This window comes from Acomys russatus, chromosome 1, assembly GCF_903995435.1.
Source record: "Acomys russatus chromosome 1, mAcoRus1.1, whole genome shotgun sequence".
In the NCBI taxonomy this organism is placed as follows: Eukaryota; Metazoa; Chordata; class Mammalia; order Rodentia; family Muridae; genus Acomys; species Acomys russatus.
This window is the reverse complement of record NC_067137.1, coordinates 43505918-43526125: the sequence shown is the minus strand read 5'-3', so window position 1 is coordinate 43526125 and position 20208 is coordinate 43505918. Positions and strand designations below refer to the sequence as shown.

At 44.6% G+C, this 20208-nt stretch overlaps 1 protein-coding gene across 1 annotated transcript in view; it reads left to right on the top strand.

Annotated features, from left to right (window-relative positions):
• The window catches only part of Tpo (thyroid peroxidase), a 62644-nt gene that overhangs the window by 22327 nt on the left and 20109 nt on the right, over nucleotides 1-20208 (top strand). The window contains exons 5-11 of the mRNA XM_051153593.1: nucleotides 6144-6273; nucleotides 8580-8786; nucleotides 9107-9607; nucleotides 12043-12301; nucleotides 13800-13970; nucleotides 17013-17250; nucleotides 19329-19537. Of these exons, the coding sequence (XP_051009550.1) occupies nucleotides 6144-6273; nucleotides 8580-8786; nucleotides 9107-9607; nucleotides 12043-12301; nucleotides 13800-13970; nucleotides 17013-17250; nucleotides 19329-19537 (1715 nt within the window). The remainder of the gene's footprint in view (nucleotides 1-6143; nucleotides 6274-8579; nucleotides 8787-9106; nucleotides 9608-12042; nucleotides 12302-13799; nucleotides 13971-17012; nucleotides 17251-19328; nucleotides 19538-20208) is intronic.

Below are 20208 nucleotides of genomic sequence, written 5' to 3'. Positions count from 1 at the left end.
TCTGTTTAAATTGTTTATCTGAACCTGATTTAACTTTGGCAAGTGGTACCTATTGAGAAAATGACCCATTTTTGTTAGATTTTCCAATTTGGTGGAGCATATGATTTTCAATTACATCCTTATAATTCTCTGGATTTCTTTAGTATCCATTGTTATGTCCTTTTCATTAATGATTTTTTTTTTTTTATCTTAATGTGTTCTCTCTGCCTGTTAGTTAACTTGGATAAGGATTTGTTAATCTTCTTAATTTTTTCAAAGAACCAGTTCTTTGTTTCATGGATTCTTTGTATTATTCCCTTTGTTTCTATTTTGTTGATTTCGATCCTGAGTTTGATTATCTCTTAGCATCTACTCTTTTTGGATATGCTTTTTTTCTTTGCTTGTTCTAGTGCTTTCAGGTGTATTGTTAAGTTTCTAGTATGAGATTGCTCCATTTTTTAAATTGTAGTAACTTAGAATTTGCTTCTTAGAACTATTTCAGTCTGTCCTATAAATTTGGGTGTGTTATATATCTATTTTCACTCAATTCCAGAAAGTCTGAATTTTTTTTCTCTGTCTTCAGCTGTTTCTTATTCAGTAGAGTTATTCATTTTCCATGAATTTGTAACCTTTCTGTTGTTGAAATCCAGCTTTAATCCATGGTAGTCTGATAGGATGCAGGGAGTTATTTCAATTTTCTTCTACCTGTTGAAACTTGCTTTGTGTTCCAAAAGATATAGAGAAGAGGGTATATTCTTTTGTATTTGGGTGAAATGTTTTGTAAGTATCTGTTAGGTCCATTTAGCTTATAACATCTGTTACTTCCAGCATTTCTCTGTTTAATTTTTGTCCAGATGACCTATCTATTGGTAAGAACGAGGAATTAAAGTTTCCTAGTATCAGTGTGCGAGTGTCAGTATGTAATTTAAGCTGTAGTGGTGTTTCTTTTGCAAACTTTGGTGACCCTGTGTTTAGGCATAGATGTTAAGATTTGAAATATTATCTCGGTGGATTTTTCTTTTGATGAGTACAAAAGTATCCTTTCCTATCTCTTTTGATATTTTTGACTTGAAGTCTAATTTGTTAGATATTAAAATAGCTGTACCAGCTTCTTTCTTAGGTCCATTTGTTTGGAATATCTTTTTCTAACCCTTTACCCTAAGGTAATGCCCATCGTTAATGATGAGGTGTGTTTCCTGGATGCAGCACAATGTTGGATCCTGTCTTCACACCCATTCTGTTAATGTTTTAATAATTCTTTTTATTGGAAAATGAGTCCATTGATATTGAAAGATGCCTATTATTTTGTTGGTGGTGGTAGTGGTCTTGGTGTGTGCTTCCCTTCTTTTGATTTTACAGTTATGAGGTTATTTATTTTCTGTATTTTCATAGTTATAGGTAACTTTTCTATAGATAACCTTCCTATATTGGAGTTTTTCTTGTAGCACTGTCTGTAGGACTGGATTTGTAGCTAAATATTGCTTAAAGTTGGTTTTACCATAGAATGTCTTATCTTCTCCATTTGTGGTAATTGAAAGTTTTGCTGAGTATATTAGTCTGGGCTGGTATCTGTTGTATCTTAGAGTCTGTAGCATATCGTCACAGGCCCTTGTGGTGTTTAGAGTCTCCATTGAGAAGACAGGTATAATTCTTTTTTTTTTAATTAATTTATTCGGATTACATCTCAATTACTATCCCCTCACATGTATCTTCCCATTTCTCCCTTCCTCCCTCTTTCACCCTATTCCCCTCCCTTAGGTCTGTGACAGAAGGGGACCTCTTCCCCACTTGATAGGTCACAGCCTATCAAGTCTCATTCTGGTAGCCTGATTATCCTATCTCTGAGTGCCACCAGGCCTCCCTACCAAGGGGCAGTGGTCAAATATAATATAGAATCAGAGTTCATGTCACAGTCAATCCCCACTCTCCAAAGAACTGTGGAGAATGTGCTGTCCATTGGCTAGATCTGAATAGGTGTTCTAGGTTTACTATATACATTGTCCTTGGTTGGTACAGTAGTTTGAGCAGACCCCCTGGATCCACATCCACCAGTGTTGATGGTCTTCTTGTAGGTTTCTAGGACCCTCTTGATCCTTCTATTTCCCCATTCTCCCATATTTCTCCTACCCAGAGTCCCAATAGGAAGTCCCTGCATCTATCCCATTCTCCTGTTAAGTGAAGACTTTCATGACATCCATTTAGGGCTAGTGTCCAATTATAAGTGAGTATATATCATGTGAGTCTTTCTGGGTCTGGGTTAACTCACTCAGGATGATCATTTCCAGTTCCATTTGCCCACAAATTTCAGGATTTCCTTGTTTTTAGTAGCTGAGTAGTATTCCATAATGTAAATGTACCACAGTTTCTTTATCCATTCTTTGACTGAGGGACATCTAGGTTATTTCCAGGTTCTGGCTATTACAAGTAAGGCTGCTATGAATATGGTTAAGCAAATGTCCTTGTTGTGTGGTGGAGCATCTTTTGAGTATATTCCAAGGAGTGGAATAGCTGGGTCTTGAGATAGCCCTATTCCCAGTTTTCTAATAAAGCACCAGATTGATTTCGAAAGTGTTTCTATGAGTTTGCACTCACACCAGCAAAGAAGGAATGATCCCCTTTCTCCACATCTTCCCCAGCATGTGCTGTCACTTGAGTTTTTGATCTTAGCCATTCTGATGGGTGTAAGATGGTTTTAATTTCTCTGATGACTAAGGACATTGAGCATTTCTTTAAGTGTTTCTCAGCCATTTGATATTCCTTTATTGAGAATTCTCTGTTTAATTCTGAGCCCTATTTCTTAATTGGGTTATTTGGTTTAGTGGTGTTTAATTTCTTGTGTTCTTTATATATTTTCCTGGTCTAACTGGATGTCTACATGTAGAAAAATGCAAGTACATCCATATTTATCACCATGCACAAAACTCAAGTCAAAGTACATTAAAGACATCAATATAAAACCAGAGACACTAAATCTGTTAGAAGAAAAAGTAGGGAAGAGCCTGGAACTCATTGGCACAGGAGACAACTTGGTGAACAGAACAGAACTCCAACAGCCCCGGCCTTAAGGTCAACAATTAATAAATGGGACTTCATGAAGCTGAGAAGCTTCTGTAAGGCAGAAGACACTGTCAACAGAACAAAGAGACAGCCTAAAGACTGGGAAAAGATCTTCACCAACCCTACATCTGACAAAGGACAGGTATAATTCTAATAGGTCTCCCTTTATATGTTACTTGGCCTTTTTTTCCCTTGCAGCTTTTACTATTCTTTCTTTGTTCTGTATTTTTAGTGTCTTGATTATTATGTGCTGAAGGGACTTTCTTTTCTGGTTCAATCTATTTGGTGTTCTGTATGCTTATTACACCTTCATAGACATTTCCTTCTTTAGGTTAGATATTGTTTCTTGGATGATTTTGTTGAAAATATTTTCTGGGCCTTTGACCTGGTTTTCTTTTTTCCTTCCTCTATTCCTATTATTCTTAGATTTGGTCTATTCATGGTGTCCCAGACTTCCTGAATGCTTTGTGTCAGGGGTTTTTTATTGTTAACATTTTCTTTGACTGATGTATCCATTTCTTCTCTCAATACCTGCAAGTCTCCCTCCCATTTTTTGAATTCTGTTGGTAAAAGTTGACTCTGTAGGTCCTATTCAAATTCCTCATTTCTTTATTTCCAAAATTCTCTCCATTTGGGAAATTTACAGTTTTCTTTATTGATTCTTTTATTTTATTTTTTTAAACAGGTCTAGAATAGTTTCATTCATTTCCTTCCATTGTTGTTGTTTTCCTGTATTTCTTTAAGGGATTTTTTTATTTCCTCTTTTTAAAAGCTCTATCATCTTTTAAGGGCTTTTTAAGGGGGCCTTTTCTTTCTTTTTGTTAAGGGTCCTTTCCTTGTTCATCAGCTGTGTTAGAATACTCAGGGGCTGCTGTGGTGGGGATGATGGGCTCTAGTGGAGACACATAGTGTCTTGTCTGTTACCGATTGTGTTTTTACGCTGGCGTCTAGGCATCTGGGGTTGGGAAAATTATAGTTCTAGGTGCTGATATCTGGTCTTGTCTTGGTTGGGTGGGTGTTTGGTTCCTTGGTTTTTGTTTCCTCTCTGGATTTTAGGAGAGTGTGTTAACTGTGTGTTGTCTGGCGGGAAATTTTCTGGTAGGTGTGGCCACCTGGGGCTCCAGGTAAAATGTGCTTCTGGGTATTGGGAGCTAACACTTAGGGATGAGGATAAGCCAGGGGCCTGAAAGGGCTCACAGCAGGAGGAAAGCAGAGTGTCCCACCAGGACCTGCTTATGTAGGCTCCTTGGAATGGGGCAGAGGGTGAAGAGAGGTCACCTCAGAAGATCTGCCATGGAGCTGGGGATGGAACCAGATAATTGGATCTGAAGGAGGAAGGAGAAGGGAAGAGCTGCAGTCAGCCTGCCTGCTTCTCCGGCAGGAGTGGCCTGTGGGTTAGCAAGGAGAGCCAGCTGAAGTAGGAGGCTGGGATAGCGGGATAAGTTGGAAGGGAGGTTAGGAAGAGAAGATCTTCCTGATCTGTAGGAGATGGGGTCAGAGAGGAAAGGGAGTCTACAGCAAGTGGTCTGCTGGAGAGCTGGGTGTGTGACTGAGGATTGGATCTGGAGGAGCAGAAGCAGAGGTGACATTCTGCAGGTAGCTTCCCTGCTTCCCTGGCAAGACTGCAGATCAAAAGTTTCAAAATCAAATTCTCAGGTACTTCTTTCAGATTCCTCTCTCTGTGACCACTCAGGCTATGAACAATAGTTACCCACCCACCTCTAACTCTTCCACACTTTCTAATCACTTCCTCCCTCTCTCGTGACTCAGACTGAGTCACTGATCTCAGTTCCCTCTGATGAGGCACAAAATGGACAGACAGTGACCAACTTTCCCCTCTTCATAAAGGAACCTGGAGAACCTTGTACATGTGAACTTGTAGCCAACAACGGAAGTTTTATTACAAAATATGAATTGGGTTTCAAAATTCTTTCTGAGATACACAAGAAAATGAACATACTAATGAACTTTCATTAAAATTGCCTATTGGGTCTGAGGAGGCAGCACAGTTTGCAGAGTGCTTGCCTAGCGTGCACAAAGCTCTGGGTCCAAGTGTCAACACCACGTACACTGCACATGGACATAATAATACATGCTTGTAATCCTAGGAGGTGGAGGCAAAAGGATCAGAAGTTCAAGGTCATCTGTAATGAATTCAAAGTATGTCTGGGCTACATGAGGCCATCTCAAAACAAAACACGTGTTGATTTATCACAAAACAACAAAAGCCAGGTGGTTGTTCTACTGAAACAAAACTTGGAACGTATCTGCTTTTCACTGGGATTAGTAGCCAGTCATTAACATTGCAGTTTCTCAGCTTCTGCAGAAGGTGCTAGAAGGTATCAAACAACATCTAACTATCCCTTTTTGCCTTTGGTTTAGAGGCTCTGTCCCTCACATCCTCAGAAGCAGCTTGGGAAATCAGTAAAAATCCATCAATACAGCTTTGCCTTAACATGGGCCTTAAATATATTTCTGCCAACTATGCTTTGACTAAAGAATAAAATCACAGATCAATTTGGGTGTAGAAGACATCCCCCTTTAGCTTTGGTGATGGGGTTCATTCTTAAGTCAAAGCAATTAACACAGGAAAAGGCCTAATTGTATTTTTAATTCAAGTATACCTATTAATATGTGTTCCCTTGGTGGTCCTCTCACTTCTGCTAATTTCCTAAGCACCTTATTTCTAGTATAAATACCATCATCATGATAAGCACAGGGGCCCTGGTGTGTCTTGATTAAAGGTGCTTGTATATTACACTATTTCAAATAGTCCCTTTGAATGTCCCAAATATCTGTCCCCATAGGACATTCTAGAAAGATGAGTACCCTACTTTGAAGAGATGTCTGACAGTGTGATGAGGCTACCAGCAGACTGATCCTCAAGGTAGGAGTCCCACTCAGAAAGGTTACAGCCAGAGGTCCTAGGAGTCAGTTCCCTCCACAAGCCCAGGGAAATTCATCAGGAGGATCAGCCAATAGGAGCTACCTAGAGACTTGGAGATGCCATCTTGGTGCATCATCTTGAGTGAGGTATACTGTATTTAGACCCCAACATTTCTTTATCCTCTTCTATCTCAAGCACATCCCTTCATCTGTCTCCACAGAGATCACCCCAGATGGGGAGCCTCCAACACAGCCCTAGCAAGATGGCTGCCTCCTGTCTATGAAGACGGCTTCAGTCAGCCCAGAGGCTGGAACCCTAATTTCTTATACCATGGCTTCCCCCTTCCCTCGGTTGGTACTCATTTAGAATCTACTTCAAGACAGGAACGGGTTTTGTATACTGTTAACATACTCCCCACACCTTGAAGGGTAATAGGCGACTACTGGGATTCAAACACCCCCCTCTGTTCCCAGACTCCTTAAGAAGTTGGAGACGTAGGGTATATCACCTATGGATGAGGTTCTGAAAGTTAGCCACACTTAGTGAGTGAGGAGAACAACTGTCATCTAATTTTACATCTCTCCTCTTGATAAGCACTTTAATATTCTCAATTAAATTCTCCTGTTCATCTGGTGGAAGACGAGGTTGAGCAATGGCAGGACTTCACTGATGAATTCACTCACACACACTATGTATGTACAGGTGCTGGGTCCTGTTTTACTACCAGAGACACATTTCTCAGGAAATGTATTCATTTCCTATATGTCCTTTGGTCCAACACGTGCCATTGGGTCCACTGAACTACTTCATCAAAACATGGTCCATTCTGGCCCAAGTTTGGCTCTTCACATCAAAGGATAACCCAGTGTTTGTTTTCATGCTACATTCCACAAGAGAGTTCTCAAAACTCATGAGAGCGGGTCCTCAGCACAGCATAGAGAAAATCAGAGCCTGAAGAGAGGAGCTAATACAGTCTACTGTGACTGACGCCTTTACTCTCACAGAGCTCTCCAAGCGAGACTTACTCCTGACGTAGGCAGTTTTTCAGGTGTCTTTTTAGTGAGAGAGCCAAGTGTTTCTAGCAGTTGGAGAGGACCAGTGGGTGGAGTTGGGTGCCAAGGTTCACTGAGAAAGCATGGTACTCCTGTCCATCCTTAACATGCCTCAGATGTTTCTCTTGCCTCTTGTATGTTTGACATTGGACCAGTTCAAATCCTGAGGTCTTCTGATCTGAGCTCTATAATGATACTAAGAATCTACAATTTTGTGTTTGTTTATACATTCTTACTATTTACAAGAATCCGCACTCACCTATGTTTACATGTAGCCTTTTCATTTCTTGATTTTTTTCTAACATTAATACAATGTTAGTGGCTCATACTAATATGAATATTTAACACTTCATTTCTGCAGCCCAAAAAGTCTAAAGTGTCTAAAGTCAAGGTGTCTCAGGACTGTGTCCTTTTAGAGGTCCTTGGAGGCAAATCTATCTCCTTGACTTTTCCGCATCTGTGTATGGATGGGGTGCTAAGGTTCAGGCCCAATGGTGTGCACATGCAATACAAGACAGGCACTTTTACCACTGACTATCTCCTGAGCATCACATGTTTTTCTAACTTCAAAAGGCTACACAAACTCTTACTCTATGGCTCCTCTACAAAGTCTACAATGTGGTATCTCTCCATATCTTCCACCCCAAGTCACAACTCTCTGACAATAGTCAAGAAGGCTCTCAAAATTTAAAGACCCATGTGACCAGAGTGCATATACCTGGAAATCTGGAATAATCTCTGTCTCCCATGGTCTTTGATCTAACCACATATTCAGATTATATATTATAAAGCATACATATTCAGGGTGTTATTCTGTGTATCATAATCTACTTTATGGTACACACACACACACACACACACACACACACACACACACACATGTTCACTCACACCATATGTCCCCACTTCTATCACAGTATTCAAGGCCTAATGTCCAATCTACATCTTACCATTGTAAGTCACCAAAGTCATATAGGGAGATGTTATAAGCGTGACCCACCTGGGAACAAATTCTCCTCCATGTTAACGTGTGGCTGGTGAAATGGTAAAGGTACTTGCCATGCAAGCTAATGTTTATGCCCTGGAATCTATCATGGAAGAAGATAATCAACCTTTGATAAGGAAACCTGCTTCCTGTTATCCAAATACACCTTCCTAACAGCCATAGTGGCAGCTTCTGCTGTCCTAGGGAAAAAGAGGAAGAAAAGGAACAAAGAGGGAATGGCTGTTCCCAAACTGTGGGGAGATCAGTCAGACAACTCTGTTAGTACCAAATCCTGCAAGTCAGGGCTGTATCACATCAATGGTTCTATGTTCTTTACATACTTTCCACAATGACCTGGGAAGTGACAGCTTTCCGTCCACTTACAGATTTTATATGCACTTCCTAAGGCTCTGAGAAGTGCCCTAAAAGACCCCTAATCTTTTCCAAACCCCAATGTGTCTGTCTTCCATCTTGGCTCCTCCCATCACGTCCGCAGTGACAGACAGGTCTTCTCCTCTCTGCCTAGAGCCTCCCCATGAATTTAAGACCCCAAGGAGGTCTCCGTTATTGGCCAGGGTGCAGCCTAACTACAGTGTTGCAAGCGGTTCTCTTTACCCAGGTACGGGAGGTGACAAGGCACCTCATTCAAGTTCCCAATGAGGCTGTGACAGAAGATGACCAGTACTCTGATTTCCTGTCGGTGTGGGGACAGTACATCGACCATGACATTGCTCTCACACCACAGAGCACCAGCACGACAGCCTTCTGGGGAGGTCTTGACTGCCAGCTGACCTGTGAGAACCAAAATCCCTGCTTCCCCATTCAGGTAACTTCCAAACCTCTTCATTGAGTATTAAACAACATATGCCTTTTAAAATTTAAACAGAAAGACATGAAATAAATTCATACATCTCCTTTCCATGTCCTGTCCCCAGGAGCTTCCTGCATATGCTCCTTGGATACCCAATGCACTCTTGGGTAGAACACCATTTTGCCATGTGCGTGCTCTAAACCAGGGGTGGTCACTCAGCAATAATTATTACCCTTTATTCTATATTATTTAATCAATACAAATTTATTTTATGATTTAACATTCTAAAAAGGCCCAAGAGCCCGAAGTGACATCCAGTCTCCCCTTTGCCGTAGCTTCCCTCAAACTCCTCAGGAACCACTGCTTGCTTGCCTTTCTACCGCTCCTCAGCGGCCTGTGGCACTGGAGACCAGGGAGCGCTCTTTGGCAACCTGTCTGCAGCCAATCCGAGGCAGCAAATGAATGGCTTGACGTCCTTCCTTGATGCATCCACTGTGTATGGCAGCTCGCCAGGCATTGAGAAGCAGTTGCGCAACTGGAGCAGCTCCGAGGGCCTGCTGCGCGTCAACACTCGCCACTTAGACAGTGGCCGTGCCTACCTGCCCTTCGCATCCGCTGCCTGTGCTCCAGAGCCTAGTGCCCCACGCGCCACCCGTGCACCCTGCTTCCTGGCCGGCGATGGCCGCGCCAGCGAGGTCCCTGCCCTGGCAGCACTGCACACCTTGTGGCTGCGTGAGCACAACCGCCTGGCTGCCGCTTTCAAGGCCATCAACGCACACTGGAGCGCCGACACTGCCTACCAGGAGGCTCGAAAGGTGGTGGGAGCATTACACCAGGTGTGTGCCTCTGTGGACAGGTGGGAAATGGGGGATGGGCAGTACAGACAGGAGCAACTGGGTGCCCCTACGTTATGTCCACACGGCCAGTGTGAGCACCCCAGGGGTGTATTGGGCAGGGACACCGGAGGCTTAGCAGTGGCTTCCAGTAGGACGACCATTGGCTTTCTGAGTTTCTGACAGCATCTCTTTGGGATATTCAAGTACGGACTTCCAAAGCACAAGCATGTGTGAGCAAAGCAGTCCTAGTACCAGGAGGCTCTCTGTGGTTCTATTGTCCAAGCACTGGATCACCTAGAGTAACCATAAAACCACAGACCTCCTGCATCCACAACTGTGTCCAGCAGAAATGGGTCCCTTCATTGGCTGCTACCTGTTACTTGCAAGTCACAGAGCCAAACAGACTGTAGCTCCCGATACTCTTAGCAGCAGCCCTGTGAGGAGGGCACGCAGCTGGATTCTGGCTTGTTTGTGTTTTCGTAATGATGGAGACCCTCATCATTCTGTCAAACTAAACTAAGAGTCAGATTATAGATCTTTAGTGGAGATTCCTGTTGGTCACTTATCAGTTGTGTGACAGGGAAAAATCATACTAGGAAAAAGAAAACAAAACAAAACAAAACAAAACAAAATGCAGAGCTGACTCCACATTCTCCCTGGGCTGTTATGGAGGATTGCATTGCTTTGCTCTGTACTAACCCTCTTCCAGTGGCCAGTTAGAAGCTCTGTGCTGGGCACTTGGCATCACCCTTGTGTCCTCACAGACACCATATTGGAAGATGCCTTCAATCTTGCCTAACAGAATAGGAAGAGAGTGCTGTCCTCCAGCGCATAGTTGAAGGGGCAGCCTGGAGGACCTGACCTACCAGGGTCTCAAGTACTTGAGGAGCAGGCATTAGCCTGGGAATCACAGGGATAGGAGGATATGCTCATCTAGACGACATGAAGACAGGAGGCATTAGGGGCTAGGACCTCTTTACCAACCGCACAGCAGTGGTCAAACACTCCAGGACCTGTGTGTACACAGAGGTGCACATTGGCTGTCTGTTGGCTCTGGCTAAGGAGTCATGTGCACTATTTATGTATACTGCATCTGTGCTCGGTGTTTGTCTCTGTGAGTTTGAATTGTGCTGCACATCTATTCTATTTGTATGATTCTCTACTGGACTGTATTTGTGACTGTCCATTTATAGTCACATGTCTGTGTGTGTCTATGTTGTGCTGGGTTAAATAAGAAATTAGAAATGATATATATGGACTTTGAAACTGAGGCTTATAATAAAATCTGAGTGCAAAGTGCTTCATGGAGCGGCTATAACCTTGCTTGGCAGGCATATATAAACAGATACACTGTGGGTATCCCTAACAGAACCTCACATCAGTATCTATGAGGGCAGAAGCAAAACAAATATAGTTGCTTTTTAACATGACCATGAGCCTCACAGCCCTGCCATTTTCAAGGAGCTGGCCAGATATTTATTTCTTTGTGTAGAGTGGGGGTATCAGTCCATGGCGACTGGAACCCCCAACCCCAAAGCTGGCCTGGGAATCTGTGATGATTCTTTCCCTGGTCATGCCTTCCAGGCCTGGCCAAAGGTGGATTTCAGACTGGTTTTTGTTGTTTGTTTGTTTGTTGTATTTCCCCTTCTCTGAACATAAGCTTCACAGGGACAAGCATTTAGACCAGGTTGCTTCCTCCTTTTCCTAGCAGCTAGAATGTGCTGGCAAGTGTAGGTGCCTCATGAATATGCATGAAGTTTCTACAAAGGGAGAAGTCTCAGGAATCATCCCAGGAGTCAGTCTCTCCCTGCCACCTCCTTTAGAGTTCACACAGTGTAAGTGAGGGTTGGCCACTCAACCAGGGAAGGCCCAAGGGGCCACTGCACACAGGTCCACAACTGACCTGTATGAAAGTGCGGTGATGGGTGAGGCCCCTTGTTCCATGTTTCTCCTTAGTAAAGTTCCATAATATTTTAGGTGTGCGTCATTTGGTATGTCCTAAACAAGCCCAGAAGATGTAAAATAGAAGGTTTAATTCTGCATATCTGAAGATCATAGCTGACCCGGACATTAACCATCCAGAGGCTTATTCTCAATAGGGGAGTAACAGCCTCAATGAACGGGAAAGATTCTCTCAGATTTCTGTGTTGTCCTCCTCAATCTAGTGTGTCTTCTCTACTTGTATTTTTTTTTTCTTTTTTTACGTTCTTGTGGGTTGTGCTCTTACCTGATGGTCATGTCCTCTCCCACACCTCTCCCTGTGTCCATGGGCTGTGTTTTCCTTTGGGAGGCTCACCAATCCTATGATGTTCTATCATAGGATGCCTAGGCAGAATTCCCCCCTATTGCTTAATCACTAACCTTCTGCTGGCCTGCAGGCATCCCTTTGCTGAGAACTTTCCCTGCTCAGAGAACACCTGCCTCCCTCTCTATAGATCATCACCATGAGGGATTATATCCCCAAGATCCTGGGTCCTGATGCCTTCGGACAGTATGTGGGCCCCTACGAAGGCTATGACCCCACTGTGAACCCTACTGTGTCCAACATCTTCTCTACTGCTGCCTTCCGCTTTGGCCATGCCACAGTCCATCCACTGGTGAGAAGGCTAAACACTGATTTCCAGGACCACACAGACCTCCCCAGGCTGCAGCTGCATGATGTCTTCTTCAGGCCCTGGAGGCTTATCCAGGAAGGTATGTCCCTCCTCCTCATCTAAGGCTGTAGCTAAGCACAAGCCAGGGGGGCCCAGCATGAGTCTTCACCGTCCATGCTGGCTGCTTAGGTGAATGCTATCTAATCTGTTAGTATTTAGAGGGGATAAGTGAATTCAAAGCCTTTCCCCCATATGTATGTATGTATGTATGATTATGTGTGTTTGAGTGCATGTGTGTACAGAGGCTAAAGGACAACCTTGGATGTCATCCTTGGGGAAGCAATCTACTTCCTTTGAGAAAAGGTCTTGCATTGGCCTGAAGTTCACCAATTAAGCTAGACTGGCTGAACAGCAAGCCACAGGATTCCTGTCTTTGCCTCCCCAACAGCAAAAATATGAGCAGGCACCGTCACATCCGACACATTATTCCCTTGGGTCCTAAAGAGCAAACTTGGGTTCGTGTATTTGCCTTGCACCACGTGTTACTGACTGAGCCACCCCAACAGTCCAATGTTCAAAGTTTTTAAAAGGTGAAATGTTGGTGAGAAAAGCCTTGACTCCTATCTGGAGCACTTCGGTGCTCAGGATAGATTATCCAGGGGCAGTGAGCTCTCTTTGTGTTGGTGGACAGAGGTAAATGTAGCCTGGTGGTCATGCTGTACGGGCGGTGCTGTCATTTCTTAAGCACCAAGCACTAGACCTGCTCCCTGTGAGCTGCAGGATGCTGGAAGCTGAAAAACAAACAAAACAAACTATAGTTCTCTGTTCTCCTGTGGAGGATTGCTTTCATGTGTTCCCGCCCAATTTCCCTTTCTGTTTCTTTCCCCCAGGTTCTTCCTGTCCCTCTGATAATGTCTATGCTGTGTAGAAAGGGGTTGCCGGGAGAGGATGGATGGTAGAGATGAATGATGGTGGCTAACAGTATGCTCCCTCATTACTGATAATCAAGTTGCTTTCATGCAAATCATGAAAGGAGAGGTTTGAGGTCTTCCTATTATGCATTTGCCATTGGAGAGTAGGGGAAACCTAAGGCAACTGGCTTCTCAGTAGATGCTGTTCCATGTAATTCTGGATTCATGCAGCTATGGTGGGTAAGACCTTAGAAAAGGCTGGTTTGCTTCCTTTGGGGCCTTCTGTGACGATGTCCCAGGCTTCACTGGGTGACAGAGCAAGGTCCTTGAGAAACTGAGAGTTTGCCAGACCAGGCCATATCTTCCTGCTCCAGACACTGAAGGCCAGTGAAGATTTCATTCGACTCTCAACATTCTGCTGCTGGACAAAAAATAATGATAAATCTGAGTAATGTGACCCTGCTTATGTCTAGTCCCTGACGGGCTGAAGGTGCATCCTCGGCACACAGTTGCCAATAATGGCGGTGTCCTAAGGAACCTAGAAAGCTTTGGGATTGCATAAGGTAATTTGGTGGAGATACACAGATGTTTAAGAATAAACACATACTACAACTGAGAATCTGTCCCTTGTCCCCAGAACTCATCAGGGACCTAAGAGCCCCACTAACTCATGTGTGATGTTTTCAGGTGGTTTGGATCCAATAGTGAGAGGCCTCCTGGCAAGGCCAGCCAAGCTGCAAGTCCAGGAGCAGCTGATGAACGAGGAGCTGACGGAGAGGCTGTTTGTATTGTCGAACGCCGGCACCTTGGATCTAGCATCACTGAACTTGCAGAGGGGCCGGGACCATGGCTTACCAGGTTTGCCGGGTCTCTAGATGGGATATCTCAGTATGTGCAGAAGGAAGGGATATGCGGTCAGTGTCTGGTGTGAAGTGAAATGCACCCACAAATCTATTGCACTGCCAACTTCAAAGGAATGGATTTGTGTGTTTCATTTGTTGGATTAGTTGGCTGGTTTCTGTGTCTTTAGATGAGGTTTTGCTATGTAGCTCAGACTAACTTCAAACTCATGATCCCTCTGCTACAGCTGGGATTGAAGATACGTACCAGGCCTGTAACTAACTACATACCTGTGTGTAGTAGACTAACGCCCTCTGACCCATGCAAGGTCACCAGAAGAGTCTGTGTCTCTGTCTGTGATTTGGGCTTGCAATGTCTTTTCGGATACGTTTCCCTGTACTCCCTGGGGACACACCACAGTCTGTGAAGGACATCCAACTACATAACTGCAGAGTCTCCCCCAGGACCCTGATGGAGTCCCCCCACCACACACATCTGCAACACTAGGGTTCCCCAGGAAGTACCACATCGATGCCTTGTCTAACCCAGTGGCCCACTCATAGGGCCGGCGGCCAGTGTCCTCTGCATCAGAGAAGGCTGTAGGTGCAGCTGCTTTTACCCTGGCTGCTGTTCTGAAGCTCTGACTACAGGGCGCAGCTAGTGCCATTCTTCTGTGTCATTCATCCCTTACTGCAGCCTTCATAGGGACTGTAGCGACTTGGATTTGAGAGCAAGTGTATCCTGGGAAGTTATAGAAAGGATCCCTTCTGCATGTATTAGGAGGCCACGCATGTGCTGGCTTCCTAACTGCTGACCTCTAGGCGCTCTTGCTTTTTGGGGCTGTGGAAGCATATATCTGAAGCTTAGGGTCCCTGGGAAATATCTCTCCCAAATTCTGAGTGTAATTCATTTACTCTTTGTGCTTCAGCTATCCTGAAAGTACATGATCATTTAAGTGAATATTTAATGAAGTAACTGCTATATTCCCCAACCTCTGTGGGACTATATGTTTTTATACAAATCAGATGCACTGACTTTATGTTGCTTGTCATGAGATTACAGGACCTGTGAGGGTCTATCCTAAAGTAGTCTGGGATGCAGTCAAAATACTATGGGACTTGTCAGGACTGGGGAGACAGGAGAGGAGGAAGTTGTCATCTTGCTAGATGGCTCCTGAGAGAGATGACTGAGATATGACCCATCTGGAATTATAGAACAAATGGGGGACTTCTCAGTGAGTTACTGCTCACCAGGTCCAGTCGTAAACAGCACACACTGAGTTGAGGCAGGGCAGTCTTGTTGGTCAGGAAGCTCAGGAGCCATAGCTCTGGAAAAGGGTGGTATGATGCTTGGCTGCATCAAATATAAATACACACACACACACACACACACACACACACACACACACACACACACACACACACACACACACACACACACCCCTCAAGCACACAGCTGCATAAAACAGACTCTGGCTTCTCCTGCCTCTAAGTGGAGGAAGCCGCCATCACCAAGCCACCATCAATACCATCAGATGGCAGCACTCCAAACCACAGGTTTTCAATCTCACCAGTGATTCTTCTTCATTTTGGCTTCTGTTTAAGGTAACCTGCTGCCTCTGTGTTGTTCCCGGGAGCTAGATGTGCCCAACCCCCATTCAATGGCTCAGCAAGGCTTTTAGCACTCCAGTGGCCCTTCTGAGACCACCCAGGAGATGCATGATCATTTCTTTAGATGCTATGCTATCCACACATGGGGTTCACCATGAGCCTCCAAAGTTTTTATCCCATTAGTACCTTGTCAGCTCTGTGGAGACCTGGCCTGGTCCTCAGTCCATCTCTCTGTGTATTGCTAAGCGTCTACATGCAGAAGGCAGTGGAAATAGCACCAGGCAGACTCTGATGGAATAGAGATGGCAGAATGGGCAGGTGAAGGGAGTGACAAAGAACTGTGCAGCCTGCTGAATGCCTCATAATGGAGTCTATGGCAGGCTGTGAATAAGGAGGGTACTATAAAATCATATCATATATCAAGTGAAGAAAGCAGCCCAGCAAAGCCAGAGTACTGCATGTAGGCACACTGAGGAATGTGAGACGCTGGGGCTGTGACACCAGGGCTGAAATCACTCTCAAATAGGCAGATGATCTACAGTATTAGAGACAATCAGACAAGGGAAGATAGGCATGTACATATGTGTATTCCCTGTTTGTGTGTCTGTGTGTGTGAGTGTGTGTATGTGTGTGTATAATATACACTGTGTATATATGAGTGTGTGCCTATGTAAGAGAGAGTGTGTTTGTGAGTCAGTATGTATAATAAAAGAATGTTACAGTAAAGTATGTATCTGTGAGTATGTATGTGTGTGTGTTGTGTATATATATATATATATGTGTGTGTGTGTGTAAAAGAGAGTGTGTTTATATTTGTGTGTAAGACAAAGTATGTGTCTGTGAGTGTATCTGTATAAAAGAGTATGTGTTTATGTCTGTGTCTAAGAGTGTGTATGTGTATAAGAGAGTATCTTGAGTGAGTATGTGTGTGTAAGAGAATGTGTCTATGAGTGTGTCTATAAGAGAATGTATCTGTGGGAGTGTGTGTGTATAAATGAGTGTCTATGTTTCTGAGTGTGTTTATGTGTATGAGAGAGGTGAGAGTGAATAAGTAATTGTGTGCTTGCATGCATGTGTGTGTGTGTGTGTGTGTGTGTGTGTGCATGTGTCCTGGTATGCGCTTATTCTCCATGAGTTTCCAGTGTCCTTCTGGAGCATCAACAGCTCTGAAGAGGGTGTGACCCATTGTCATAGTTCTAATTCCAATTCATCCCAAAATATACTCTTTGTAAGTATATACCCTCAAGCCTGTGCTACGTGGTCTATCCTGTTGACCTCCGTAAAGCTGAATGTCATGCTGCAATGACATGGTCACTGTGCAGCCAGAATTAACAGACAGGACTATGTCTCTGCAACCCTGGCTTGCAGGGGTCAGCAGAATCCATGGGTTGACTAGTGAAACTTAAGTCCTTGTAAAAACAGACCTGCCCCCTCTCTCTCTCTTGTGTAGGCTACAATGAATGGAGAGAGTTCTGTGGCTTGTCACGCCTGGAGACACCAGCTGAGCTGAACAAGGTCATTACTAATAGAAGCATGGTCAACAAGATAGTGGACTTGTACAAGCATGCAGACAACATAGACGTCTGGTTGGGAGGCCTGGCTGAAAAGTTCTTGCTGGGGGCCCGCACTGGTCCTCTGTTTGCATGTATCATTGGGAAGCAGATGAAGGCCCTGAGGGATGGGGACAGGTAAGAGCCTGTGGCAAAGCACTCTGTGCATAACACAGTGTTCCACATTAGTCTTGTATGAAACAGCTAGATCTGGGCTCTAGGGCTTACATGACCCTGGCCAGGTTTGCTCTCAAACATATCTTTGACTATAAAACAATGTTGTCACCAAACAGAAGGACCACAATACATATAGAATATTCTGTTCACCTAGAAACATGACTATTGTTTTCCCACATTTCTAGCCATGTAGATGAGAAAGCATGAAAAAAAGGTCAAACAGTGACAATCTTCAGCTTCCATCTTTGGCCACTTGCTGACACTGTTGACACTGGACAAATGGACCTGCCTTAATGCAAATGTGTACCCCTGCTGGTGCCGAGGAGCAGTGTTCAGCTGAACAGACTCACTCCCACCTCCCCACCATGCCTCCACCTCCAGCCCCACACAGTTGATTGAGGCTCATGCCTGCCCTTGCACTTGCTCCTTCCTCCATTTCAGCCTAGAATTTTGAACTTTATGCACGCAGAGGACGATTGACAAGTAGGGCCTTAATATGTCACACCTCAGGGTCTGATACCAGATGGTGGCTAGGGGACGGAAAAGCATTCACCCAGCTAAGACGCGTGAAAGAAATCCTAGAAGTTTTTAACCTCCCTTGAAACTGTGTTTTTAGAAAAATCATGTGCCTTGACATAATTAGGACACTAGAAGACACAAACTTGGGAGGCAGCTCATTTCCTGGACTCCCTTGAGTATGACATGACCCTTGGGTCAGGTTCAATGGCAAAGTCCAAGAGCCTCTACCAGACGCTTGGAGTGATGCTGTGATTTTTCACTCTAGTGTTTATGACTGGACGTCTCCAAAAAGCAAGACGTCAATCAACCAACTGATAGAGACTCCTTCTCGTGCTTTCTAAGTTCACCTGTGGTACTTTTGCAGATTTCATCTCCTTCTCACGTTCTAACGGAATGTGTTCCCAAGTAGGAATGGAGACATTCTTTGTTTTTGTTTTTTTGTTTTGCTTTTTCGAGACAAAGTTTCTCTGTTAGCTTTGGTTGTCTTGGACTCACTTTGTAGACCAGGCTGGCTTCGAACTCACTGAGATCTGCCTTCTTCTGCCTCCTGAGTGTTGGGATTAAAGGTGTGTGCCACCATTCCCTGCTGGAGACATTCTTTCTTTTTTTCACTTTAAATTTATTTTTAAATTTTTATTCACTTTACATCCCAATCATAGCCCCCTCCCTCATCTCCTCTTGGTCCCACCCTCCCTTCCTCTTCCCCCTTATTCTCATCCCCTTAGTCCTCAGAGAGGGGGAGCCCTTCTCCCTTAACAACTGACTCCAGCCTATCAAGTCTCCTCAGGACTGCCTGAGTCCTCTTCCTCTGTGGCATGGTAAGGCGCCTCACCAGGAGGAAGTGATCAAAGAGCAAGCAACAGAGTCCATGGCAGGGGCAGTCCTGCTCCCTTTAACAGGGGACCCATATGGAGACTGAGTTGCCTATCAGGTATATCTGAGTGGGGGTGGGGGCTAGGTCCTCTCCATACATGGTCCATGTTTGATGCATCAGTCTCTGCTGGTCCCCCTGGGCCCAGATTTGTTGGCTCTGTTGGTCTTCTTGTGGAGTTCCTGTCCCCTCCAGTGGAGACATTCTTTATAGGGTAAAGGGATGTGGAAAATGGGAGCTTTGTCCATGATAAGGATATTCTGAGAAGAACTACCATTTTCTTTCTCTCTGATGGCCCTGGTCCTCAGGTAGGGACAAGAACAACACTTGGTTGTTGGGCTGAATAACACTTCTTCTTGTGGCTGACTTTGCTGTTGCCTCACTTGTTTCTGAGGCAGGGGTGTACCCATACACACTCACTGTAGCCATTCTTCTACAAGTAGGCCAGCTCACACTGTCCTGCAGATGGCCCATCCCACAGACAGCCTCATGCCTTCCTTTTCTCTTCCATGTCCACAATGTCTGGTTCTCACAGACCCTAGGTGCTGTGGCTACCCTCTGATAGGCTGTCCTATAGGGGTACTGAGCGCATGAGGGAACAGAAGTAATGCACCATCCCACCCCCACTCAAATGTCTTCTCCTGTGCAGGTTTTGGTGGGAGAACAGTCATGTCTTCACAGATGCCCAGAGGCAAGAACTGGAAAAGCACTCATTACCTCGAGTCATCTGTGACAACACTGGCCTCACCAGGGTACCTGTGGATGCCTTCCGTATTGGAAAATTCCCCCAGGACTTTGAGTCCTGTGAAGACATTCCTAGCATGGACCTCGAAGTATGGAGGGAGACCTTTCCACAAGGTGACTCTGAGCCTCTTGTTATTTTATCATGACGCTGAAGCTGGTGTAACCTCTCAAAGAGGCTGATTTTAAAGCCGTGCTGCTGAGAAAGTACTGGTGAGACCAAGCCTTGTCTTCTCCTGAAGAATGGTAGTACATTGAGGTAGTGCAGTGAGAGCTAAGTCTGTAACAGTTGACAGACCTGAGCCCCGTCCAAGTTCACACTCGGTGCTTGGTAGCTGCTGGGCCTTGGCACTGGCAACCTCCAGGTTCTCCTCCTCTGTCGTGGGCTCTGTGCTCATGAAGAGTCGAACAGTACTATGGAGTGCTGGCCCCCATGAGTACAGAGCCTCCTGGGATCCTACTGGCTCAGTCCTCCTGGGTGAGAAGCAGCAGATGAGCTCTCATTTAAGAGCATGCAGTGCCTGGCATTTGGCTAAATAGAGCAGATGTGAGGCTGAGCAGGGCCCTATAAATCCTGAGGTTTAATTAGCAAACTAACTGTTCTCACCTTGGTTTTAGTTCCACACATGCTTAGTAGAGACTAAATTCTATCTCATGTATTACCACTGACACAAGACATTTATTATTTTTGCCTGTACATATATGTATATGTGTGGCATATGTATGTTGTGTGGATTCATGTTTTCATGTGTTTGGGTACACACCTATGTGCACATGCATCTGGATGC